The following is a 26124-nucleotide window of genomic DNA, read 5'->3' as shown; positions in this document are numbered from 1 at the left end:
GCCATAATGTTGCGATTTCGCTTTTGCCTCACTACTCTCCGGGAAGCAGCTGTGCCCGATGTGTGCTGTGAATATGCCTTACCCTCCCGAAATGGGCTGTCCCAACCAAACAGTTCCGTTCAAAGCCCTGAAAGCACCTGTGATGCTGCACCTGGGGCCTTCGAGTTCCTCGTGCGTGTTGCCGTTGATGAAGAGAAGCTGTCTCGTGACTGGGCTCCCTTCCACGCTGTAACCCAGGGAGCGCTGCCCTTTCTTTAAAGCCCAGGTACTTCTGGAAGATTGATGCTGTCACGTGCCCAGTTAGAGAGAACAGTCTGTGTCTTAAGTGCTCTGTAACTTCTTAATCCTTTGCTTTTTGTTGTTTTCTTTCTAAAGGCTTGAGTTGTCTGTTGAAAACATCTACCAAGACTGGCTTGAGAGTTCCGGAATACCAAAGGTAACTCAAGATAATCACTGGTAGAATCCACGGAGAATAGTAAAGCTTGCTGCTTAGCACATCAGTCATGACAGTGATGTCTTAATATATGTGTAGGAAAGTCATTATCGTACTGAGTGCAAGTATCCGTAAGTCGGAACGCTTGTCTGCCCTCTGCGTTTCCGCCCCTCGTTGTGGGGTGTGCCTCTGGCCACTTTCAAGTGACCGTGGTATAGGTGGGAGTGATGGTAGCCCCTGAACTCCCTGCTAAATGAGGCCCTGCAAAACGTGGGGTAGATTTTGGGCGGAGCCACCGGTCACCAGTTCCGAGCCCCAGGGGGCGGGGGCGGGGGAGGAGGAGGGGGTGGGGGAGCAGCCGGCCTCCAGCTCTGCTCTTCGGATGTGGCCGACACAGGAGTTGGTTTGAGACCGCCGCCGTCTGTCCTGCCCCGTGGTCCCTGTCCCTTGTTTCCCTCACACGTCTGCGGCTCCCTCATCTCCTGGTTCTGCGTCGGGCTCCTGTCTCAGGCCAGCCTTCTCACCCGGCTCACCCATTTCCATTGGTCTCTCTGTCTTAGGGACCTGACCCATTTCCATTGGTCTCTGTCTCAGGGACCCGGGCTCCTCCCAGCCAGAGATTCCTGTTCTCTCCCTCCCTTTCAGTCTGTGGGTAGCTCTAAGGGAGAAGCCTTTTCCTGGCCATCCCCAGCTCTGTGGAAATCACCTGGCCTGGAGCTCCTCTCCCCATCCACTCTCCTCTGGCCCTGCACCTCCCAGAGACCACTGGACAGCCCCGGCCCCTTCGCCAAGGTGAATGCTGGCCATGGCAAGCCTAGGCCCTGGGAAATCTGAGGGTGGGATCCCAGATGCGCCGTCAGAGGACTCTCAGGCCGGGAGCTCCCTCAGTCTGGGGCAGCCCCCAGAGCGGCTGCAGGCTGGGCCTAACCCAGGGCTGTGGGCCTTGGCGTCTAGGGGCGGACCCGCGTGGTGAGGCAGGCCCTGTAGCCTGCTGGTTTCTGGTTTCATGGCTGGTTCCATGAGCTTCCCCTTGGGAGGGTCTCAATGTCAGTGAGTATCTGTGAACCATGAAATGAAGGGACAGGAGGGCTGTTCTCCGTTACCTTTTCACCCCCTCCTCACGTCTCTGTCCATTTTCACCACATGGGAAATGTCAGCCATCAGCCCACCGTAAAGCTCGTTCCTAAAAGAGGACGGTTTGCCTTCAGTTCAGGAATGTGTGTCGCCTGTTACAAATTATTTCTTTGGTCCAGTCCTTCTGGGAGGAAAAAATAAAAAAATCCTGAGTCTTACAAACAAAACAAACCAGGGGCAGGACACGGCAGTGCCTGGTCGGGGGCAGTGCCTTCCCTCACGTGGATGACAGTGAGGCCCGTGGGCTCTGAGACGGTGAGTTCCAAACCCGACTGCTCACCGAGGACAGACGTTCAGGAAAACCAAGTTCAGGCTTGTGTAGGTGTGAATAACCGAGCCCTTCCCTTCATGTGTCAGATGGGAGTGCAGGTGCTGGGGGACGTTTGCTGCAGGCTTCTTTCTTGTGCTCCTAAGCCAGGCTGTTCCAAGGCTCCCAGACAGTCTTAGTGTGGCCTGGAAGCTGGGAGCTCCAGTAACTGGCTCCCAAATTTCCTGGCCTGGAACAAGAAGACTGCTGTTCGCAGCCGTCAGCCCCTAGGGAGGGGAAAGAAAGAGGCCTTAATCCTATGCCCAGAAGCAGGCGCACCCCGCTTAGGCCGTGGTGCTGGGGTCACCCCGCTTAGGCCGAGGTGCTGGGCTGGCTCTGTCACTGCCGGGGGCGGTCATCTCCCCTGCAGAGGAGGCGGCTTTGCTGCCAGCAGGAGGCTTTTGGTTTTCATTAAAAGAGGGAGGGGTCTGTGGAAGGGAGAGATTTGCCTCTGAGCTATACATTTTTTCCAAAGGTCTGGTTGCATTAGTGACAGCTTATAGTGTAGACAAGAATCTCTGCTATAAACTGAAGAGACCTGCTGTCAAAACAGCCAGGTGCAGTGAGGCCAACCAGCTATAAATTGTGTTTAAGACCCAACTGGTATTTCCGTGGGTGCTTCACTGTTCAGTAAAAACAACAGTGTCAGACAAAAGGACTGATGGAGCGCGCGCCTCGCCACTGGCGGGGGATCGGAGGGATGGAGCGCGCGCCTCGCCACTGGCGGGGGATCGGAGGGACGGAGCGCGCGCCTCGCCACTGGCTGGGGATCGGAGGGACGGAGCGCGCGCCTCGCCACTGGCTGGGGATCGGAGGGACGGAGCGCGCGCCTCGCCACTGGCTGGGGATCGGAGGGACGGAGCGCGCGCCTCGCCACTGGCTGGGGATCGGAGGGACGGAGCGCGCGCCTCGCCACTGGCTGGGGATCGGAGGGACGGAGCGCGCGCCTCGCCACTGGCTGGGGATCGGAGGGCGTCTTTTCGTCTCTCCGACCTGTCGTGATTTCTGCGGCTGCTGCTGACTTATCTACTCTCAACCGCTTTCCCAGTCCTCGAGAGTTCCTTGTCGTTCCCACTTCAGTGAAAAGCTCTACAAGGGCCTGAGAGCCTCCGGCTGCAGGAGGCTCGTGGGGAACGGGACACCTTGTTCTTTGCCCCCATCATTATAATATACAGTTACTAGGATGCTTGCCCTGGAGTGACAACCAGGGCCCTGAAATTGCTCTGATGCTCTTTGTTCTCACAAAATTTTCTGTCCACCAGCGATCGAAGTTATTCATGACAGAAGAGTCATGTTCTACTGGTGGGGTTTCCATCCACAGGTCACAGAGGCCTTTTGTCTTGGCTCAGGAAGGCTCGCCCTGCAGTTGGCCTCGATTTTCCTCTTTGGCTACACTGAATGGAAATCATTTTTAAAAAGTGGAAATAGCTTCAGTAAAAGTGAGCATGAGCCCTGAAGAAGCAAAAGAAATTGGATCCTAATCTCTTTAAAGAATATCCCAACTCTATAACCTTTGGCCTTGCAAAGAGATTTAAAATTGATTGTACCATCAGTACTACAGATTATTTCTTTTTATGACTTTCTTTTCTGGTTATGGAAGAATTACACATTTACTTTGGGATGTAAAAAAGTCTAAATAAGAAAATAAAAATGACCCAGAGACAAGTTTTTATGTACATCCTTTCACTCATTGTTCTGGGTATATAAATACATATTTTACCCTTTCCTTTCTCTCCCTCTTTAAAAGTAAAAATAACATGCCCTCTGTAGCAAATTCAAACAATAGCAAAATAGAACACGTGAAACTCCTCGCTGCCCTCAGTGGCACCTCCAGAGATCACCCGCCCCTGATAGCAGCCCGCTGTGGCCGCCCACACAGCTTCTGTGCTGAACGGCATGTAGGTGCACGTTCTTTTGAAATAAAAGTGGAGTCTTCCAAACTTAAGTTATTCATTTAAGGATATACACTGAGTAGTTTCCCACATCCCTTAATATAATTCAAGAGCAATATATATATATATTTTTTGAGACAGAGTCTCACTGTGTCACCCAAGCTGGAGTGCAGTGGCGTGATCATGGCTCACCGCAGCCTCGACCTCCCGGGCAATACTTTTAAAGAGCAGCACTGCTTCCTGACGAATAATACCATGATCAAACTTACTCGGGGCCTACCCCACACTATTAGAATCGTATACTCTACAGTTATTCTCAGAAAGTTGCACCTTCCGCTAATTTGACAGCTCTATAAATAGATTTTGGATTTTTTTCATGTCTCTCCAAACAAAAGGTTTCCCTCGGCCCCATAGCCATCTATTCCAGTCTTCTTTTAAAACGTTTATATGCAGATACACTAGAAATAACTTTCTGCATCCAGCCTTTCTTCTACACTCCTTATTTTAGTTACTATAGAACTGTGTTGTTTGTTTGGTTTGATTTTGGTTTTTTTTGAGACAGAGTCTCGCTTTGTCACCCAGGCTGGAGTGCAGTGGCGCAATTTTGGCTCACTGCAACCTCTGCCTCCCGGTTCCAGTGATTCTTCTGCCTCAGCCTCCCGAGCAGCCAGGACTACAGGCGGGCATGCATGCCTGCTAATTTTTGTATTTTTAGTAGAGACGGGGTTTCACCATATTGGCCAGGCTCGTCTCGAATTCCTGACCTCATGATCCGCCTGCCTCGGCCTCCCGAAGTGCTGGGATTACAGGTGCGAGCCAGCCAGTTTCTGCAGAACTCTGACTCCTCCCTCTCTTTGATTTCCTCCCTACATTGCCAAGTCCTGAGGCCCTTCTGTACACACTTATCAAATGTCTAATTTTCTTTCCTTTCCTAGCACCTCTGCCATTTATAAATTTTATTTCGCTTAGACTGGTGCAATAGCTAACTGGTCTTTTAGCTCTCTCCTTTTTAATTCATTGGTCATATCAATGTCAAGTAAATCTTCCCACAACACATCTCAGACCCATTCTTCTTACCAGAGACTTTTCTCCCATGGACAATGCATTTAGAACAAACTCCTTGGCCTGCTATTTGAGGCTGCAGCAGACCGGTCAAAGCCACCCTTTCGCTGTTATTTCCCACCGTTCTGGAGACTGGCCCACTAGCGACTGTCAGTGCGCAGGTATTTGCTTTTCCACCAGCCTGCCTTTGTGCATGCCCTCCGCTCCTTGGCACGCTTTCTTCTCCCTCTCCTTCGCGTGCATCACAACCTGTCTTACGTGTTTCTCTTGTATCCGTCCCATGCCGTCCCTCCCCACCCCCGGAAACAAGGGTTCTGTCTGTAAGCCTCATCCCGTAGTGCCCGTTGTGGGCCTTGCATAGATTAATAGTAGATGCTCAGGGCCTCACCATCCAATGCACTAGCTACATGTGGTCGGCAAACACTTGAAATATATCGAAAGCACCGGAGGAGCTGTTTTTTTTTTTTCTTTGAGATGGAGTCTCGCTCTGTTGCCCAGGCTGGAGTGTAGTGGCGCGATCTCGGCTCACTGCAAGCTCCGCGTCCCAGGTTCACGCTATTCTCCTGCCTTAGCCTCCCGAGTAACTGGGACTACAGGCGCCCGCCACCACGCCCGGCTAATTTTTTGTATTTTTTTGAATAGAGATGGGGTTTCACTGTGTTAGTCAGGATGGTCTCAATCTCCTGACCTCGTGATCCATCTGCCTCAGCCTCCCAAAGTGCTGAGATTACAGGCCTGAGCCACCGTGCCCAGCCAGAGCTGATTTTTTAATTTAATCATAATTAAATTTAAATTTAAAATCTCATAATTTAGTTATCGTTTGAAATACCTTGGGTATGTGAATGAGTCTACTTTTTCAACTCGGAATGTTATGAAATAGAGACCAAACATTTCTGATGAATATTTAGCACCCAAATTGAGACGGACTGTGAGAACATATCAGATTTAGGAGACTTAGTACAAAAATGGATGTAAATATTTCATTAATGTTTTTAAAAATATTGGTTACATGTTGAAATGATAATATTTTGTTATCATTTCAACATGTTAAATAAATAAAATATGTTAAAATCAATCCTACCTGTTACTTCTTTTTAAATGTAACAACTAACAAATTTAAAATGACACACGTGGCTTGCATATATTCCTGTTGAATAGAGCTGTTCTAAAGCTATTAGTTGAATTAAAATCTGAGTGCATAATGCCTTAAAGTCACCCACAGAATAGATATGAGTGAAATCATCTGTATTCTTGTCAAATGTGTGGGGAAAGATAGAGCTGGTTGATCCGTAGACGCCCTTCAGTTTGCGGCGACAGCGTGGATGATGAGAATCTGCAGGTACGGGCGGGAGTGCTGGGTTCACAGTGGACATTCAGAGGGCATGAACTAGCAGCCTTGCATCAGCTCTGGGTTTCAGCTCCCGGTAGGCCGGTTTCCTGGGGTGCGAACAAGCAGCACCCTGCCTCAGGTGAACCGCCGGTGTCTTCCGTACCTCAGTCTCCTCTTTGGAGGAAGTGCTCAGCAGCCAGTTCCTGGCAAAATCATCGCAGCAGCGGCAGCGAGGAGGAGAGAGAAGATGGGAAATGAGCCGACAGTAATGTGTCCCAGAAATAGGCAGAAAGCAGCTTGGGTTCCCAGACTTGTTCCTGAATCCCAGAATTTAGAACAACAGGTTATTTTGTCATCTTGGGAAAATGCCACTTCTTTCCGAGCAAACACCTGCAAGTTGCCGGAGGCCACACGAGCAGATGAGAGAAAACTGAAGCCTTGTAGGGAAAATGCTGCAATCACGGAATTGAGAATACTCGATGAGACAGTATGCAAGGGGCTTTGTGTCACTGTAGTCACGATGTGCTTTTAGCACAGAAGAACCCAGCTGGTTTCATAGGGGAGTAACTCGTCGGCTTCTTACAGCACACATTATGCAGTATTATTAACATAATTTTAAGGCCCATTAGGATGCTCAATCTCAGTGGTGTCTGTAAGAATTCTACATTTAATGGTCAGTCAAGAAAACGGAAACTGATTATTTTGCAAATTCCAGAGACAATATGTTTTTCAAATCATATGTACCACAGTATCGTTGCTTCTTCTATATCTATAATAGCAGTTGCCATAATGTGGTATATTATTTGGGCTCCTAGTAATTTTGCTGTCATTTTTGTCCAGTAGTTAAACGTGTATTTTCTAAGTGACTGAACATCTTGTCAAGGATCCTTGAAGACATGTGGAACAGGTTCTCCGGCCTCACTTGAGGCAGCACCCAAAATGCCTCTGAGTCATCCAGTCACTTCTGTTCCTCCGAGCACCTGGCCCCGCCACAGGCTCTTCAGATTGCTCTACTGCTCGGCAGAGTCACAAGAGCGAGGGGGAGGGTTTATTAAAATTCTTTATTTTTGGCATCTAAGGCTTTGTGCTCATATGAGTTTGCTGGGGTTGCCATAACTAAGTACCACAGACTGGATGGCTTAAACAACAGAGATTTTTTTCCTCACAGTTCTGGAGGCTGGAGGTCCAAGACCAAGGTGCCAGCAGGGTTGGTTTCTGGTGGGGCCTCCCTCCTCGGCTTACAGACGGCCACCTTCTCATCGTGTCCTCATGTAGTCTCTCCTCTGTATGCGTGCACACATCTGTCCTCACCTGCTCTGTTTATAAGTACACCAGTTATATTGGGTTAGGGCCCAGCAATATGACCGAATTTTACCTTAATTTCCTCTCAAAAGGCCCTGAGTCCAATACAGTTGCATTGTGAGTTGTACTGGGGGTTAGGAATTGAATATATGAATTTGGTGGGACACAATTTAGCCATTCCTGCTGACCTTATTTATAGTACGTCTCTCACTAGTTCCACATTCTAGTGAATCCCTTCAAAATGGCCAATAAAGTCCACTCAGTGCAACCACACTGCATTTTATTCCCGAATGGATGAATGTGCTTTGGGTATATTTTTTGGTCCCAAACGGTGTTAGTATCTAGTGAGTGCCCAAGAATTAAAAATCATGTCTTGGTGGCAGGAGAGAGAAATACACGTGGAAGGGTCCACTCCCCGGAAACTGGCAGTAGCTGAAGGTCTGCGCTGCGTGTGGTGTAACATTGGGGCATCTGATTTGACACGGTCCAAATATATTGACCTCTTTACAGCACAAGGCACCACAATGAAATAAGAAACATTTTCCTCTAGTGCCCCCAAATGAAAGCTGTGTCCTTCCTTCATTTCTGCCTTTCAAAACCTGATTTCCAGAATGAGTTTGAATTTCATTCACAGTAGTCTAAGACTAGACTTCAAGTGAATAACAAGAATTAAAAGTGTTTCCTCTCTCTTGAAGATTTCCTTTGTAAGTGTCAGAGCTTAGAGCTCAGGCTTCTACAGTAGAACTGTCAAGCATCCAGACCAGATAGATGATATCTGCAAGAAGAAGCTTCTTCCAGAATCTGAAGTCAGACCTCTGAGTCCAGTCCTTTCCTGTCCTTCTTCCCATGAGTGGAGCCCACACATCTGTTCTTGATGAGGGACTGTGGATGATTCAAAGATGAGAGAAATACAGGCTTTGCCTTCAAGATGCTTAATAATTCAGTAGGAAAAATAGATACATAAATAACTGATCTAAGGCAGAAAGCAGTAAGTGGTGAAAAACTTAGTGTTCAGAAGAAAGGCCGTTTTGATTTGTGGAAGCAGAGAGAGTTTGAAGCAAGTCTTGAAGGACAGGCAGGTAGAGCGTGGGCAGGTGGAGATTGTGGAGAAGGCCCTTAGGGCAGGGAGAGCGACATAACCAAGGTGTGCTGCTGGAAAACTCAGTGTGCCTGTCTGAACAGCATCAGGCAGAGTCAAATCTCAGCGCTGAGAAGCTGATTAACTAGTGTCATAACTATGGTGAAGGCTCAGCGGGTAGCATCCCAGCCCCAGGGAAGTCAAGGCAGCGTCCTCAGGTTCAGCGGGTCCCAGCCCCAGCGAAGTCAAGGCAGGGTCCCAGCCCCAGGGAAGTCAAGGCGGCGTCCTCAGGCTCAGCGGGTCCCAGCCACAGGGAAGTCAAGGCGGCGTCCTCAGGCTCAGCGGGTAGCATCCCAGCCCCAGCGAAGTCAAGGTGACGTCCTCAGGCTCAGCGGGTCCCAGCCCCAGTGAAGTCAAGGCGGCGTCCTCAGCTGGAAGGGTGCGGGCAAGAATCCTTCCCACTCAGCCTCCTTCTCATTCTCAGGTCCCTCCCCGCCCCTGCAACAATCTAACCAAGGTGGTTCTGCTCCTGAATAATAGAGGGATGAATGCATTTTAAATACTGATAAAATATACTGGGTGAATGCAGTTTGATCGTGATTTGAGGTTGTAATCTTTTCCCTTTCTGTTTTTCTTGTTAGGGACATGTTTAATTGTTGCTTGTTTTACATCGAGGGCAGGATCTGTGAGGGAGATTGATTAGTGGGGCAGGACCCAGCCAGATTACACAGGGGCTTGAATGTGATGCTAGAGCGTCCTACAGATTGAGGAGCCGCTGACGGCCTGTGGAAGGAGTGACAGGACGTGAGCAGCGTGTTTAGACGAACATGGTCAGGCGGGTCAGCAGGTTGCCTGGAAAGACAACTCCGTGGGAAAAGCCGTGCTCTCCCCCCGTGTAGGGAAGAGGGTCTAGCGGAGAGTGTGGAACAGCTAGACTGACGTTTGCTTCTTGGGTTCTGACTAAACTTTCTGGTCCAGAAGCTATTAATTTACATGGATATTTCTAAAAATAGCTGTAAGTATCTGGATAACCAACGGTGTCTGTCTATCCAGAGAGGACATGCAGTGGGCCGAGGAGCGCCTGCATCCACAGGAATGAGTAGGAAGCCACACGAAGCAAACACAGATGAATGTGATGCAGCTGACGCACCCAGATCCTACTCACGATGGGGAAGGACGCTGGGAAGTCGGCGGGGAGAGTCAGTTGCCCACGGCTTTCACGATCTCAGATTAGACGTACATTATGAGGATGGCTTTCTCATTTGGGATAAAGGGCATTTGAGACATTTTTCCTATAAAAAGAGTAAGAATTCTGAACGGGCTCAGATGCACACAGACACATTAAAGGTGTGACACTGTAGAGAGCTAATATTTGCTAGGCATATGAAGGATAACCGGGTCCTGCCTTCGAACACTGACGGATAACCAGAAGGAAAAGGAAGCAGAGGCCACTAGCATTGAAAAAATGCCACTAATGAGACAGCTGGTAGTGGCCCACGTATGTGTGGGTTGTAATAATAGGATCAAGCTGGGTTCTTGCTGGAAGTCTAGCTCTGCAGGCTTGAGTTGAAGGCACTCAGGGAGACCTGGTCATCAGAATCATGTAGGAGGCTGATTAAAACTGCATATCCCAGAGCCAGCCCAAACCTGCTACTGAGTCAGCATCTCCATAGGTATGACTGGAACCGGTCAACATACTCCTTAATTATCTCATTTTCTGAAATATATTCTATCAAAAGAAGTTTCTTTTCTTTTCTTTTCTTTTTTTGAGACAGAGTCTCGGTCTGTCGTCCAGGCTGGAGTGCAGTGGCGCAATCTCGGCTCACTGCAATCTCCGCCTCTTGGGTTCAAGCGATTCTCCTGCCTCAGCTTCCCAAGTAGCTGGGACTACAGGCGCACAACACCACACTCAGCTAATTTTTGTATTTTTTGTTTGTTTATTTTGAGACGGAGTGCTGCTCTGTCTCCCAGGCTGGAGTGCAGTGGCGGGATCTCCACTCACTGCAAGCTCCACCTCGCGAGTTCACGCCATTCTCCTGCCTCAGCTTCCTGAGTAGCTGGGACTACAGGCACCCGCTACCACGCCTGGCTAATGTTTTTGTATTTTTAGTAGAGACGGGGTTTCACCGTGTTAGTGAGGATGGTCTTGATCTCCTGACCTTGTGATCCGCCCGCCTCGGCCTCCCAAAGTGCTGGGATTACAGGCGTGAGCCACTGCGCCCAGCCAATTTTTGTATTTTTAGTAGAGATGGGGTTTCACCGTGTTAGTGAGGATGTCCTCGATCTCCTGACCCCGTGATCCGCTTTCCTCGGCCTCCCAAAGTGCTGAGATTACAGGCATGAGCCACTGTGCCTGGCCAAGAAGTTTCTAAGTACAACCGAAACCCTTAGAATCCTTCATTTTTATACCCTTCCTGAGTAACCCAAACTTTTTTTTTTTTTTTAAGACAGAGTCTCACTGTGTTGTCCAGGCTGGAGTGTAGTGGTGTGATCTCGGCTCACTGCAACCTCCACCTCCAGGGATCAAGTGATTCTCCTGCCTCAGCCTCCTGAGTAGCTGGGATTACAGGCACCTGCCACCATGCCCAGCTAATTTTTGTATTTTTAGTAGTGACAGGGTTTCACCATATTGGCCAGGCTGGTCTCAAACTCCTGACCTTGTGATCTGCCCACCTCAGTCTCCCAAAGTGCTGGGATTACACGCGTGAGCCACCGCGCCTGGCTGAGTAACACAAACATTTGGCTTTGTGGTTTAGTTTATTAGTTTAAACAGTTTGCCAAACATTGCGCTGGGCAGTTTGCATATAAAGCCGAAAGGGCACAGGCCCTGCCCATGAGCTCATGGTTTGTGGAAGCATCTGCAAACCAACCTTTGCCCAACAGGCCGCCACCTCAGAGTTTGAGGCCTGCAAAGAACTGGTGCCTTGTGTTTGCCATGTTCCGCTGGGAGGCTAAATCTGTAAGAAAACAAAGATGCTTGGAGGGAGGAGTCTGCTCCTAAGCCCCACTCAGCCGCAGGTCAGCTGACCCATCGTGCAAAGGAGCCAGCGTGACTGTCCTCAAGCCGTAGTCCGGTGGGTTATATTTGGACACATGGGCAGTACCTGTCTTCCAGGCTTTTAAGTGTTGGCCCACAGAGTCACTGAAGTAAGGACTACTGCATCCCTCATAATGAGCGGACCTGTAATAGGATTTCACTGCAGTGCTGCTTTATTTTGTAGAGAAACCTTTTTAGAAAGAGGGGGCATGCAAACCCAAAGAACTAGGACAAAGCAGCTCTGGAGTATTAAACCTTATGTCAATAGAAAAATATCTGATTCTGCTTTTTAAGAAAAACTGCCCCCATTTTCTCTTTTATTATGTTAAAGACATACTCTGGTAGACTCTTCATCAAAAGCAGATTATTTTATTTTATTATTTATTTATTTCTTTTTTTTTTTTTTTTTGTATTTTTTTTTTTTTTAGTAGAGACGGGGTTTCACCGTGTTAGCCAGGATGGTCTCGATCTCCTGACCTCGTGATCCGCCCGTCTCGGCCTCCCAAAGTGCTGAGGTGGAGTTTCACTGTCACCCAGGCTGGAGTGCAGTGGTGCGAGCTCGGCTCACTGTAACCTCCTCTTCCTGGGTTCAAGCGATTCTCCTGCCTCAGCCTCCCAAGTAGCTGGGACTACAGGTCTGCGCCTGTAATTTTTTTAAAATAATTTTTTGTATTTTTAGTAGAGACGGGCTTTCACCATGTTGGCCAGGCTGGTCTCGAACTCCTGACCTCAGGGGATCGTCCTGCCTCAGCCTCCCAAAGTGCTGGGATTACGGGCAGGAGCCACCGGACCCGGCCAGAAGCAGATTATTTTATATTGACATTGTGCTCTTCCCACGCCTGGAGGACAAAGCCCTGCGAAGCAGCAGGTGAGTGAGTTGTGCGCATGGCTGCACACACATGCATGCCCCTGGCTGTTGGGCGTCGCACAGCATCCCGGCACATGCTGGTAGAAGATCAGCACCCAGGGCGTTGTAGGCCACGGCTCCCACTGTGGCCTCCACGGTGCTCCCGGTGGCTTGTCCCAGCTCTTGCAGCCGGAGCACCTGCTAGCCAGGAAAGCCATCGGGAGCACCTGGCTACTTTTAGCGTCAGAGCTTTTCTTCCTTCTCTTTTGTGCAAGCCATTATGTGGTACCAAATACTATACGTTTAATACCTGCATGGTACTTCTCCAGCGTGGTCTCTGCTGCTTCATGGTTAAATATTCGTTTTTTCTGGTATTGTGCAACTTTGGGTTTGCTGTAGAATCCCAGGCTACAGATGAGTCTTAGAATGCAGTGCGTCTTCTCACCGGGGGAGCGGAGCCCCAGGAGAAGTGTAGTCATCTGCCCAAGCTTGCAGCACTAGCTAGTGGCAGAGCTATGGCTGGAGTACAGGATTCTGAGTCTTCAGCCCATCAGACTAAAGCATTTTGTAATTTGGGTCCCATCTTTGCCTTAGTTTCTGTGAAGACCTATGAGTAGGTGATAAAGGAGTATGGCAGAGGGCCCTGAGAAGTGATAATTTTTCATTAATGACTCCTCTTTTTTCTTGAAGCTGTTTGTTCCTACTCTTTCACGGATGCAGAATGCGGACCTCACTTTCCAGGGCTTTTCATAAACATGTGTCATGGGTATACATGCCCCTTTTCCACTAGTTATTTCTAAATGGTAGCCCTGTGTATTGAGGTGGAATATCTTGCATAGGAAATACTGGGCTCCATTGCATCAAAAAGCTGGTATATTTTTTGGTGTGAGCGAATGTGATTGTATGTAGAGATTAGTTTAGGTCTTTGCATTTGGAAAGATACAGCCATTCCTCACTTGAGATGGAAACTAAATTAGATAATAAATACCAGGCCACCCAAACAAACGAACGAATGGGAAAAAGGAAATGGTTAAACAAAAAGTGTATCTTGATGTACGTTTTTCATCTCCTCTTATTTGCTTTCACAAGCACACTTCCAGCCAGAGTCCCTGTCTTTCGCCCTGGAGCTGATCAGAGTCAGCACAAAGGTGGGGGCCAGCCAACCAGCGCATCACCGGTCAGGGTGACTGTCAATGATTGTCGAACTGCACAGATCCCAGTGTGTGTTTAAAAAGGCCAGCGTTCTTGTCACACACCTCTGGAGGGCAGCTGTCTGCTCTTCTCTGGTGCTTGGTAAGGAGTCTGTTGAGGCCATTCAGCAGAAGACCCTGTTCTTCCAGTCAGTCCTCCAGCTTGGGCCTTTATGACCCCAGTATTTGCTGCTTCTGATCCTGTCGAGTTACAGCCACCACCGTCACGCTGTAAGTGGGCTCCAAACAGTTTGGTGCGTAACATGCAAGGCAGCGTTACTTTAAAGTTAATGAACAAGATTGGAGGCTGGGTAGAGGAGCAAAGTCAGTTGTGTTATATCCAGATCCACGTTCCTTCGCAGAGTTCTTTATTGTGAAGTTTTGTTCAGCAAAGCTAGTCCTATAGTGGATGAAGATGTCAGTGAATCCATTAAATACCAGCTTTGGAGTCAGCTGTACCACCTTGAAGCCGTGTAGCAGTGGGCGAGCCGCTTGCCCTCTCGGAGGCTCACTGCCTCTTTGGGGATAAGGGGAGCTGGCCGGGGTGAAGGCACTCTGGGCTGTGTCCGGTGCCACGCCGAGGCCTCCGATGCAGGTGTACCTGGTCACGTCTGAGAGGAGAAAAGTTGGAATTTACTTTCTTGTGTCTTTCCTTCTGTCCTTGGAACCTGCAGAATTGCCCTCAGACTTAAAAGTTGTCCTTAGTTTGGACTGGTGTTGGGAGAGTTGTTTAAATATGCTTTGTCCTGTTTGGAGTTTTACAAACTTACACTATCGGGAACCCTGTTTGTTCATTTCTTTTCTTTTCCAGTGGAAAATTGCTGTTTGAGAGATGATTCAGAGAATTGAGTAATAATCAATCTACAAAAGCATTTATGCTGGCTGACCGCTGAAGAATAGGCATTTGCTTCTAGTTGAAATCAATTATTCATAGAGATTAACCTGTTTGACCAGGAGATGAAAAAAATTTTGCTAGCCTTTTTAGTCTTCGAATTCCTGTGGGTCAGTGATAACTGCAGGTCAGTTTTACCTTGGACAGGGACAACTGTTATTTCTAAGACGCATTTTGAGACATAGAGATAAAATATTTATTTACGCCTGTTGCCTAAATAACCCTGGGGGAAAAGTCCAGCGGCTCGAGTTTGCCTTTTGGAGGAGGGGAAGCCGTTGGTGCCCAGTGCTCTGCAAAGAGCACTTCATGTTTTATGCTGCTTTTTATCTCAATCATTCGAGTACTTGCTGCTTTTAAAAAAACAAACAGAACCAGTAATGACATGGGTATGAGAAATTGCTACAGTGATCGCTGCATATTTTATAGCAAGACGTTGCAGTATTTCTTCTATTGAGAAAGTAGAACCTATTTGGGGTTGAAATGATCAAACCCAGATGCTTTCCTAAAATTATATTTTTGGTGCATTTATATGTCTGTTACAAAGTGTGCTACATGCTAAAAATATTTTCCTTTGTAGGCCGAGGGGAGTTTCAAACCGCACTGAGGGACGCGTAGCTCAGACGGTTTTCCTAAGGGTGTTACCGGCATCCTGCTTGTTATTAACCTCGACTTCGCAATAGGACGTTATTTATGCCAGAAGGCTTCACAATTCAGTTCTTCTTTAATTTCAGCAACTTTATTGGCACGAAAACGCATGGAAGGGAGGCCAAAGTCAATACATCAGAATTTGGGACTCAGACTCCAGGGCAACAGGCGATAATGGGATTCGGCTGGAGATAGCCCCTCCACTCTGGGGTCTGTTTCCCCGGGACGGAGACGCTGCCTCCCACATCAGGCAGCGTCTCTTGCCTTTTGTCCAAGCGCTTCCTCTTGTTTTTCTCTGGTGTCTCCCTCCTGCTGCCCAGCCACGCGTGCTGCCATTTTCCACATTCCACACGGCCAGGCAGAGACGTACTTCTCCTTAAGACACTTCTGGATTCTGTGTATTGCAAAGGCAGTTGCTCTACAATTCTCTCTGGTTATTCCTCCTCAAATTGTATTTCCTAGTCACTGCCATTGGTTTTATAATTGAGAGACATCTGCCAGGGTTTTGCCTAAATGCCTCTAGTCAATTAAGCTGCAAATGGGTAAATCTAGGACTATGTAGATTGTCTAACTCTCTATAGAACTGTAGTTTTTAACTTAATCCTTCCCTTCAGTCCGTCCCCTCACCTCCCTGCCCCCAGCCGACTAGAGTATCCTATTTAGAACATGCGGAATGAGCAGAAACGGCTGTGTACTAGGTGCATTATTCCACGTAACAGCGATTTACTCATCCCAGTCACAACTCCTAGAGGCATTGTTATTGTGCCCATTTCATAGAGGAAAAGCTGAAAGCCAAATCTGTCTGACTTACAAGCCTTCGTCCTTAATTACTATACTGGCTTTAAATGCATGTAGCTCTGGTTAGGATTATAGCTATTTTTGCATCTAGCACCTGACCATGGTGGTATCTTCAGAGAGCAACGTAGAAATGTCAAATTTCAGGCTAGGTGTGGTGGCTCACGCCTGTAATCCCAGCACTTGGGGAGGCCGAGGCGGGTGGATCACCTGAGAGAGATCAGGAGTTCGAGACCAGCCTGACCAACATGGTGAAACCCTGTCTCTACTAAAAATACAAAATTAGCTGGGCGTGGTGGTGGGCGCCTGTAATCCCAGCTGCTCGGGAGGCTGAGGCAGGAGAATTGTTTGAACCCAGGAGGTGGAGGTTGCAGTGACCTGAGATCACGCCACTGCACTGTAGCCGGGCAGCAGAGTGAAACTCCATTTCAAAAAAAGAAAAAAGAACTATCAAATTTCACTTTGTGATATTCTCGTAACAACAGTCAGCTTACTGTTTTGAATGCGACAGGACCAGAAATGAAGTTATCTCCTTTATAATAAGACATACGAGAAACAGAACTTCTTTCTCACGTCCATTGGTTGTCACTGGAAGGGACACACACGTGTTTGTGGAGCTCAGATGTGCTGTGTCTTTGCGGGCTCCGGACAAGGGCGTTGGGCCTGCGTGCTTGTCAGGCCAGGCTTTATTATGATGTCACAACTCAGTTATTTTGATACCTTCGAAAATTTTATTAGGTTCAGAATACTTGATAGGCTTTTGTTTCTGAGGGGAAAGGGGAAGGGATTTGCGTCTACTGGTCTATTTTGTGCCTTTTGCTGTATGCACCATTTCATTTGATCTTCACCGCAGCATTATTTCTGTTTCATAGCTCAGAGGTTGACGTGCACGTCCCAGGCCACAGAGCTTCTTGGTGGCAATGACAGAGTCTAAGTTCCCAACTGTTGATTTCCCACGACACCCTGGCTTTGTACTGAAACAGTTAAGTCACATTTACAGAGTGACCTGTAAAAACAGCAACAGCGTATTTGGTTGTCCCTTATCATGATTTCCAGTATCCTTGAACCTTAGAGATCAAGGCAGTGATGGTAAGAAATGCTCTCATAGAAGGCAGAACAGGCCATAATATTTACATAATAAATTGAAATCCATAATTATAAAAGCATTCAGAAATCCTAGAAGATAGATTTAATAAGATTCTAACATACCTAATATTAAAATGAATATAAATTAACTGGGTAGGTTCTTAATTCTGCATATTAGGAGGTGTCTAATAAAACTCTGATACTCTCTGTGGTTCTTTTCCAACTAGCATACTGGTGAGCACAAAAGCTGTGTTATGTACAGAACGGCTGGGTTTATCCCTAGTAGAAAGAAGTTATGTTTGGTATCTAAAGAACAATGAGAGTTTGCTGCTTGGCTGATCAGTGCTGGATCAAGTTCACATTCCCCGGCTCCCACTCTCCACCTCCACACGCAGTGGGTGGAGGCAGAACACAGGGAGGGAGGACAGGTCCTTTTCCCCGGAGAGACGTGAGCCTGGGCTTTCCTTATATGGACACAGCTGGGCCTGTGCAGCATTAAACACCGATTTCACCCACCGCTGGAGAAAACATCCTGCAAAAAGTGAAGAGATTAGCAGCCAATTAATTCTGGCCCTTCCCATTGTTTTCCTGGAACACCCTCCTTGTATGGCACTGAATGTTTGGTGAACAAACATTCTGGAAAATAGCTTTCTCTCATATATTCTTTATATTTGGGACAGCCACTCCACCCCACATGTGGTGGATTTTACTTGCCTGTGTGAGTGTGTGTGTGTGTGAGAGTATGTGAGTGTGTGTGAGTGTGTGAGTGTGTGTGTGTGAGTGTGTGAGTGTGTGTGAGTGTGAGTGTGTGTGAGTGTGTGTGTGAGCGTGTGTGAGTGTGTGAGAGTGTGTGAGAGTGTGTGTGTGAGTGTGTGAGTGTGTGTGTGAGTGTGTGTGTGAGTGTGTGTGAGTGTGTGTGTGTGTGTGTGTGAGTGTGTGATTTTACTTCTTCATCAAGGGATGGATGACTCAGGCCCATTCCTCTTGTTGCAAATTGTGACTTCACTGGGTTTCTTTTGGAGGCCTTATAACAAGCCACCCAGTCTGAGTGCCACGCTTTTTAAAAATCGACATGCCAGGGCCACAGACTCCCATCATATCCCCTCCTCCAAAGGCACTGTGGAGCATCCACACGTCCACGTGCCCACACTTCCAGATACCACACCTGCTCTATCTTAGGAAATGACGGGAAAGTGCCTAGACATGGTTGTTTGCTTTTCAAGCTAGTGAAATATCAACATCTGATACTTTTGTGTTTTTCAATAGTAACTAATCCCTTCTGTAAGGCATTTTGCCAGAATACTGTTCCTATAGCAGCAGCGTATGTGTGTGTGTTTTCTAACAATAGAGCCCCTGTGGTTAGTGCACAGTGCCCAGGGCTGGAGGAAGTCGGCATGGGTTGCTTCCTGAATGGAACAATACCCTTTGCACACAGCGAAGGGTCTTTTCCATTGGTGCACCCTGTCCCCTCATTCTAGCCAGCAGTCTTCCAAATGCAAATGTTCATTTCAAGGGAATGGATGACAGCCATCAGCATCATTTAGAACATCATCTGCAGATGACGAGTTGGAAATACCACCTTCATGTCTACAGTATTGCAGGTCAGCACTAAGATTGGGTTCCTAAAGATAAGGATGTATGCACTTTTCGCTAAGGACCCAGATTGTATTAGCTTTAGAAAAAAAAGTCAGATATCTGCCTGTTGTTGTCTCCCTTCCGGGTAGAATGTTGAAATCTTCCATTTCTTTTCAGTTCTTTTTGTGTGTGTGCTTCACTTATCTTGCCCAAAATTTTATCCCTTGGTGTGAGCTGCAGGAAGTGACTCCTGGTTTGGCCCACGAGCCCATCCTCCCAACACTGTGTCTGCCATCTGCCAAACTGGACTTAGTGTTGTAGAGCAGAGTGAGTGGCCATCACCTGTGGCACTGACTTTGAAATTTAGATGTCTCCCAAGCATCTGGAGTTTTTTCATAGTAACCTATTTGAGATGGGGCATCATTACAATTATTGAAGGCAGTGGTTCTCAGTGCTGCCTGCACATTGGAAGCCTGAGGGGTGGAGGGGCTTTAGCAATGACTGACGCCTGGGTCCTCCTCTCAGAGATGGGAACCTCAGTGGTCACCTGGGCGTTGAGATTCGTAAAACACTTGCTGGTGACTCGAATAAGCACCCAAGGGTAGAAACCACTAATCTGAAACCACCCTTACATAATTCTATATTTCACCATGAACTTTTTTGTTTTTTTGAGACAGTCTTGCTCTATCACCCAGGCTGGAGTGCAGTGGCACAACAGTAGCTCACTGGAGCCTCAAACTCCAGGGCTCAAGCGATACTTCTGCCTCAGCCTCCTGAGTACCTGGGCCTAGAGGTACCTGCCACCGTGCCCAGCTAATTTTTTATTTTCATTGATACTTCTGCCTCAGCCTCCTGAGTACCTGGGCCTAGAGGTACATGCCACCGTGCCCAGCTAATTTTTTATTTTCATTGATACTTCTGCCTCAGCCTCCTGAGTACCTGGGCCTAGAGGCACATGCCACCGTGCCCAGCTAATTTTTTATTTTCATTTTTTGTAGAGACGGGATCTCACTATGTTTCCCAGGATGGTCTTGAACTCCTGGCCTCAAGTGATCCTCCCACCTCAGCCTCCCAAAGTGCTAGCATTATAGGCATGAGCCACCACACACAGCTGAAAACTCTTTAAGGTTATAATGTCCATGAATATCGAGTCCTGTAAATAACTGAAGGCATTGAAGGGAATATAATAATGTCTGCTTTTTAGAATGTATTTTTCAGTAGACTTTTATGGTATGGAATTATATTTTGCAGCCTATGTTTTCATCTGGGGTTGATCTAATCCATATAATGAAAAAATATGTTACAGTGAGACAGTCACACTAGATGTTCCGTAAGCACTCACGCTGGAGTAGAAAGAGTACTCCCCTTCCAACCAGGAGACCTAGGGGCCAAGCGATATGAAATCCCCTGAGACTCAGTTTTTCCACCTTTCAGATGGGACTGTGTGAGGAACGAGCAGAACAGTCTGTATATGGAGGCACGTTGTAAAGCCTTCAGTTCTGTAGGCAATGGCCACTCTTACTCTCTCTAGCAGTCTAAGGTCCTGTGGTCTCTGGTAGGGATGCGTCAGTACTTTTTTTGTCTTAAAGTCACTTCCCTCCAGCTTCTAGTAATGTTGTATTGCTTCTTAATTCTAGTCATTTAGAAGTTGATAAATAGCAACTGCTTCCTGTTCTAAGCAAATTACATGTCATTTGATCAGAACTTTATGAGGAAGGAGGCCTAGAGGGGGCACAGCTAGGCAAGCCGGCTGTGTGCTCCTTATACCTTGCTGTATTACTACCTTGTCACAGGAGTTTCCTGAGGACAGGGACAACGTCTTACTCATCTTTGCATTCACGAAATCTAGTGCTCTGTTTCACAGTAGGCATTTAATATGTTTTTTATGTGAATAACCTGTCTATATGTTCAACTTACATTATTCTCTCCAAATCTAAGCCCCTTTCTTCTGGTTTTGATACCAAGAGATAAAATATTTTGTTGGTTAGCCTTTTTATAATAGTCCTGTATAGTAATGTTTATTTGATGATGTCTGTATAGTGTCATGTCTGCATAGTATTATGTTTATTTTTTGACAGTTCTTTTCCTAGAATTGTATAAGTAGAGTTATAAGAACAGCCATACATCCTTAACTTCTGTATTTTACTTCTAAACGTTGTTAATGGAGATAAATATTAGAACTGTAAGATTTTCCCAGATCCTCCCTTCTCCCATCCAAAGAGAAAAAGGAAATTAAAAAACAACAACAACAACAAAAAAACAGAATACATTATTAATTCATACTCTTCCCTGTCCAAAATTGAAGGCATCTTCCAAAACAGATAAATACAACATGATAGAAATAAAACAAGAAAAATGAAGCAACAAGAAAATAATGGTAGCAAAAAAGGATGGGGCCAGGAATTAAATTAGCATATAATATGCACACCCTGAGGGTCCTATGCCTGTTAAACAGGGTCACAGAGCTCCAAGCTTTCTAGAAGAGGGAAGAGGGATAAATTGCAGATGCAAGAGGTGAAAACAAACAAGCTGCCTAAGTCCGACTATCCCTGATGCTGACACCAGGGAGACGACGGTCCTGTGGCTCCTCACAGAAAATTACTGTCTAATGGAATAAACAACCCTCTGAATCCATCCTTCCAGTAAACATCGTGATGGATTTTATGGGGCTGTTTCTTATAATGCACCTCAATAAAGGTTGATGGCTTCTTACCAGAACTTAATGCGATAACAGGACTTTTACAGAGTGCCCATAAGACCAAGTCCAGGGCCAGCTTTAAAGTGGTCTGGCTTATTCCAAGAAAGGATTTTAGAGTATCCAGACTACAAGTTCAGGTACAGAAGAATCTGTGAACCTCCTGACAGTTGGGGTGTGTGTGTATGTGTGTGTGCTGCAGGTGTATTGTTTTCTAAGGAGCTGACAGCACCATTAGCCTTCATCAGATTCTCAGAGGGGGTCAAGAAATGGAAGAACTAAGCATTGTGGCTGTTCCCTCCGTTGATCTCTATAAGGGCTTTAGCAGTAGTGAGCGCAGGTTATAGTTCCCCAGAGAAAGAGCGTCTGTTAGCCGGTTCGCCGCGGAGCCACGGCCGCAGCAATCCACTACGCCAAGCGTGAAACCGACCTCCTTTTTTGAAAATTATGCTTTATAAGGACTTCCACTAAGTGGTCTGTTTGGCAGGGCCAAAATCCTCCTAAAAAAAAAGAAACAACAACAACAAAAAACTAGTTGTTTATCTAATACAGAGACAAAATGGGCAAATACAAATAATACAAATAGCAGGTAAAAACAAACCAGCTGATCAAGTCGAACTATCCCTGATGCTGACACCAGGGAGAAGACGTCATAGAAAATTACTATCTAATGGAATAAACAACCCTCTAAACATCCTTTATGTAACATCTTTTATATTTTTGGATTAATTTATAATTTTCTAAAGTCATCCACAAATATAATATAAAGGATGCTATATTTAAAAATAATAGACGGCCAGGCGTGGTGGCTCACATCTGTAACCCAGCACTTTGGGAGGCCGAGGCGGGTGGATCACCTGAGATCAGAAGTTCGAGACCAGCCTGGCCAGCATGGTGAAACCCTGTCTCTATTAAAAGTACAAAAATTAGCTGGGCGTGGTGGTGGGTGCCTGTAATCCCAGCTACTTGGGAGCCTGAGGCGGAAGAATCGCTTGAGCCTGGGAGGTGGAGGTTGCAGTGAGCTGAGATTGCACCACTGCACTCCAGCCTGGGTGACAAGAGCAAGACATTGTCTCAAAAAAAAATAAACCAAATTTAAAGATATAAATATTTGATAACTTCACCCCCATCCTTCTTTATTTTTGAAACTTAATCCAGCCTTGATTTTATTTCTAGACGTGTGTAGATTCTTACTTTTAAGTTCACCCTGAACGTATGTTGGCAATAGAACACTTCTGAAACCAGTGGAAGCTTCTGGAACTCTCGACCTTGTTTGGTATTCAAAGATCTTTTGGTTTCTTTTAGTGGATACTTTTCCCTCCGCGGTGCCCGAGGGAATGTAATTTGCCATCTGCGGCTGTTTGGGACCATGGAAGAGCCCCCTGGCTTGCCCTTTGGCCTTCCTGGTGCCTAGGAAGGCTGGCTCCTCCTTCCTCTGCCCCGTGCCTCCTCCGTGAAGTAGAAGCAGGAAGAGAAGACACGCCGGTAACGTGACGTTGGTATCACTATATTGTTCCAGTGATAGGAGGAATTTCTTCTTTGTCTAAGGAAGGAAACGGAAGAAAACTGAAAAAGGCTTTCCCTCCAAAAGTCATCTCCAGTCAATCACAAGGTTAAAGAATTTTACAGCAATGGTATTTTCCTCAGCTTCGGACATTGTCTTCAGCTACGATGAACTGCTTTGACAAAAAATAGTTTCTTAGAACAACTTCCTTTCAAAACATGCGTATCTACTGGATGAGGCATTTTTAAAGATACAATTCAGATAGAAAACATCTGTTTTTAAGAGACAGCTTTCAAGTGCTTTTACTGCATTCTCAAAGGCAGTAATTAGAATGCCCATCCCCCACCACAGAACCCCAGTTTTTAAAAAAGCGGCCCTCCAGTTTCTCTACACCCTGCCTTCATTGGCATCAGCCCGTGAAGAAGGGGAGGTTCAGGTAGACAACAGGAGCAATGTGTTCAGGTTGGATTGAACACAATAAAGTATTTTTTCAGTGTCATGCAATATGTAGATCTTTAATTCTAGATTAAATTCAGCTTCTAGCACCATTCTGAATATAATTTTAGTGATTCATATGTGAGGGATTAGGAACCTTTCTCATTTCAATTTTATTAAATTTATTTTTATTGTTATTTACTTATTCATATTTTTTTGAGGCAGGATCTCACTCTGTTGCCCAGGCTGGAGTGCAATGGTGCGATCATGGTTCACTGTAGCCTCTGCCTTCTGGGCTCACGTGATCCTCCCACCTCACCCTCCCGGGTAGCTGGTACTGCAGGCTAACACCACCATGCCTGGCTAATTTTTTTTTTTTTTTCTTGCTGTGTTGCCCAGGCTGGTGTTGAACTCTTAGGCTCAAGAGCTCCTCCCACCCTGGCCTCTCAAAGTCTTAGGATTACAGGTGTGAGCCACCGTGCACGGCCTGTTTATAAAATTACCCTGGCAATGTAACTAATATCCCATGGTCTCCCTTTTGTAAAAATGTAAGATTCTAGGCTCTTTACAAATTAAGCATTTTAGTGGTGAAACAAACAGGAGTTAATTAGAAAGATCTTCATTCTAAGACTTCTCCCCCTTGAAATTTTAGGTGTCCTTCATTTGTTCCTTTATCCTTCCATTCACTATGTAACATATTTACTGAATTTCTAGTATGTGCCAGGCAGTGTTTCTGGTGGACTGAACAAAAATCAAGAACCAGAGACAGGATCTCTTTCTTGGAGCATAAAGTCCAGCTGGGGAGAGGGACGCTCAGTCCAGTTTTAAAAGAGCTCAAATAACTGCATGTCACAGGGTGAGCCCTAATGTAAATTTGACTTTAGTGAATAATTATCAGTATTGGTTCCTCAGTTATAATAAATATACTAATGCAATATGTTAATAATGGGGAAGCTGGTGAGTGGGTACAAATACAGGAACTCTGCTTTCTGCTCAGTTTTTCTATAAACTTAAAGCTGCTCTAAATATTACTCTAAAGGAAATAAACAGGATGCTGTTAGAAAGAATAGTGGAGTGACAATTTGGATTGGGGAGTAAGGAAAGACCTTTCTGCAAAAGCACTGCTTAAACCCAGAACTAGAGGATAAGTGGGCTAGCCAGGCAAAGAGATGGAAAAGCATTCTCAGTGAAGCAAAGTGGTATCATTTGAATTACCTTGGGACATACCATTCTGGCTTCTCTGTGGAGGATGGATTCTGGGATGGCAATTGGGAGGAGAGTTGGGGGACAGAGGACAAACAAGGAGACAAGAGTCAATTAGGATGGGTCACAGTTTTTGCTTCCTACTTAGCCAAATCCTAGAAGAGCAGAGTGACAGTAAGCTGTTCCCTTTGTTCAGCTCATGCCAGCAACCGTTGGGTTATCCATGATCTGGGTGCTAGGAGGAAAGGAAACTGTGTCAGTAGCAGCAAGACAGGGTTTCCAGGTCTTGGTTTCTAAGATCTTTCCAGTGGTTCAGTGGGATTTATAGAATTAAGAACGCGTGTGTGTGTGTGTGACTGCAACCAGTTAAAAATCGCAAGGGGAAAAAACTTTTCAAGTAACTAGTACCTAGCTGTTAACAACAGCTTTCATGTAAGTCTGTAAGTCTGTAAGGTTTAATTTGCAATAGTTGTGTTTATTCCTATTACTGGACTTTTGAAAATCTTTAGCAAATGAGCACACATTTCGTAGCACTTAGCTATTATAATAATGACACAAAATGGTTAACACGTCTATTTATATTACTCTCTAGATTTCAACTTTTTTGTATTCCTGGAAACACAAAGAATCCCTCATTTGAGCAGGCTTGTTTGTTTTAGGAAATAGACATGCATCATCCGTGTAATTTTAAGTAGTCCAGTTATGAATATGGAATGAAGGGATAAAATCCTGATGTCTCCATTAAGCTCCTCTGTGTAAAATACTCCATGGCAAAGTTGGTGCTATTTAAAGAAGTGAGTTTGATCTTGGCTTTGATCTAAACCTTTTGATCTTGAAAGAAGGATGGAGTAGCAATAAAGAGGGCAAGACAGATTTCCTTTAAAGAAATGTGATAAACTTAAAGGGATGGTCAAGACCCAGCAAGCAGCGGGACAACCCTCTCCGCCCGGGCCCCCTCACGGGCAGGCGGTTTCCAGCCACCGCTGAGGAGGATGAGAGGGCCTTTGGCGGGTGCAGGAAAATCTTGGGGTATCGCACATTTTTATAAACTAAGTGTAAGCTTTCTCCCAAATTATGAAAACAGATTGACCCCTCCTTTTTAAATCCTACCCGGTGGTTCTGGGGTCCACAGTGGCGGGAGCGGGGCTGGGTTTCTCTGCGCCCGGCCTCGCCCCCGGGGGGTCACCTGCCGCTGCCCGGGGGTCACCTGCCGCTGCCCGGAGCCCCGAGGGGCCACTGGGGAACGTCTGCCCGACGGCGTGGAGCCCGTTCCCGGAGAAAACTCCACTGGGACACTAGGGAAGTTGCTTTCCCTCCGCGAAAACCACGGGGACCAGGTTTCCGACCCCAGGAGCGCGCCAGGCTGGCCGCGGGCGGGGTTCCTTCCCCGCCACCGCCCCCTCCAGCCTGCGGCGGGCGGCCGGGGCCCCTCTCGCTGCCGGGAAGCCGCTGGCGGGGCGCGGGGCCGGGGGAGGGTGGCGGGGCAGGGGGCGCGGGAGCGGGGCGGCCGGAGCCCGGGAGCGGGAACACGAGCGGGAACACGAGCGGGCGCGGGCGCACGCCGGTGGCGGGGAGAACAATGCGGCGCGGGCGACCTGCGGGAGGCGGCGGCCGCTGTACCTTTAAGGCAGGCCCCGCCCCCGCCCGGCGCCCGCCCGCCCTCCCGCGCCGCCGCCCCGGCC

The 26124-nt window shown here is 47.0% G+C and overlaps 1 protein-coding gene across 2 annotated transcripts in view; it reads left to right on the top strand.

The window, feature by feature from the left end:
- Positions 1-26124, top strand: part of C15H9orf3 (chromosome 15 C9orf3 homolog) — a 365530-nt gene that overhangs the window by 256360 nt on the left and 83046 nt on the right. For both annotated transcript variants that reach the window (XM_025359585.1, XM_025359584.1), the window contains one exon: positions 376-436. In XM_025359585.1, the coding sequence (XP_025215370.1) occupies positions 376-436 (61 nt within the window). The remainder of the gene's footprint in view (positions 1-375; positions 437-26124) is intronic.

This window comes from Theropithecus gelada, chromosome 15 (genome assembly GCF_003255815.1).
Source record: "Theropithecus gelada isolate Dixy chromosome 15, Tgel_1.0, whole genome shotgun sequence".
Classification (NCBI taxonomy): Eukaryota; Metazoa; Chordata; class Mammalia; order Primates; family Cercopithecidae; genus Theropithecus; species Theropithecus gelada.
The sequence above is the reverse complement of the archived record's forward strand: the minus strand, read 5'-3'. Positions and strand labels throughout refer to the sequence as shown.